At 54.3% G+C, this 1,405-nt stretch overlaps 1 protein-coding gene across 1 annotated transcript; it reads right to left on the bottom strand.

Moving 5' to 3' along the window:
- Nucleotides 1-96: 96 nt before the first annotated feature.
- On the bottom strand, nt 97-1,282 carry LTS14_010978 (uncharacterized protein; the record flags this gene model as incomplete). Its single annotated transcript, XM_064843626.1, has 1 exon — nt 97-1,282. A coding segment is annotated over one exon (1,186 nt), but the record flags the coding sequence as incomplete, so codon positions are not given.
- Between the last annotated feature and the right edge of the window lie 123 nt (nt 1,283-1,405).

The raw sequence follows: 1,405 nt of genomic DNA, 5'->3' as shown, positions 1-1,405 counted from the left end.
GCCCGGCTGTCTCTTCCAGCGGCGTTGTTTGCGGGTGTGAGTCGATTCGTGCCTGGAAAGAGACAGCGTCCTTTGTTGATGCTGATGCAGGCTGACGCCCTTCTTGAGCAATCGCGATTTCCTGTTGTGGATGGCCCGTCACATGCTCGGATGTTTTTGGCCCATTCCCGCTGGTCGTTGATGTCCAAAAGTCCAGTCTATCACCCTTGTTCTTGTCTGTAGGCGGCGACAGCTCTGCTTCCACGTGCCCGCTCTGAAATGACTTCTCAACGACCTTCATTGAGGAAGTAACATCCAGGGCAGGCTGCTCTTCAACAGGTGATCTTGAGGATAAAGCCACTTCTGGCGCGAAAGCCCGCACACTTGACCCACGGCTTTCCTCCACTGACTTCACAGCAGGCGTTGCATCGTCTCGGGTCTTATGGTCCTGGATCGCCGATTTCTTTGCTTTACATTCACTGCAAAGCGCATGTCCGATGGCTTTGAGCCCAAAAGTACGTTTCTTGCAAACGCTACAGGAAACGATAGTTTTCACTGACTTGGTACGCTTTGCAGTAGGCAGTGATGGGTCCACGTTCGGCGCCTTGCGTGCTGGCTGTGCGACTCCGGGGCTCCGCGAAGCAGAAGCACGGTAAGCGAAAACTGTCGAATCCTGCGCTCCATCGATATGTCGGTCCAATGCTGACGACATTAAGGTCTCGGATTGATAAGCTGCTTGCTCATGCTCGCTCGAGATGTTTCTTACTGCAGCAGGTGACTCCGGTACCTCTGGTAAGACGCCTGTATCTGCGGTTATGGCCGCCGTCGTTGGCGGTGGACCGTCCAAGGCATTGTCATTGGAGACACTCGTATCCTTCGCGGAAACGGATGCCTGAGCCCTCGTTGACGAGCTGGTATGACCGACCCTCTCCGTCTTGTCAGCAGTCTCTGTCGCGCTCACCACTACCTCCTGCGCAGGCCGTACAAGCTTTTTGCGAACAAGATTGAGCTTGCTAGCCTTCTTCTGTAATCCACCTACAGATGTGGCGGCAAGTGCAAAGCTTTCCTCCACAAGCAAGTCTGCCTCGTCCATGGACATTACATCTGCAACTCCACCCTCAGGCTGCATGGCACTCTCAGGCTCCATACAATTTTGGGGCTCGTTCCTGGACATCGAAGCGGATACTTGTGAGCCAGCGTGTTGTGCATCTTTCGTTATACTGTTTCCAGCAGGGTTCGTGCGTAATGTGTGTTGGCCATTGGTTCCAGCGGCAGTGATCTGCATGACAAAGTCCGGCACCATTTGCATCGCAACACCGAATGCTTGAGTCTGAGCGTCACAAATCACCCCCTCCAACCTCGCTCTTTTCGCAGGCCGTTCATCCGTAGTCACGATTGCGCCTGCCGTTTCTGTCTCCACCACAGC

This window comes from Recurvomyces mirabilis (genome assembly GCF_035927965.1).
Source record: "Recurvomyces mirabilis strain CCFEE 5264 chromosome Unknown scaffold_110, whole genome shotgun sequence".
Lineage (NCBI taxonomy): Eukaryota > Fungi > Ascomycota > Dothideomycetes > Mycosphaerellales > Teratosphaeriaceae > Recurvomyces > Recurvomyces mirabilis.
Note: the sequence above shows the minus strand (reverse complement) of the source record. Positions and strands in the feature narration are given on the sequence as shown.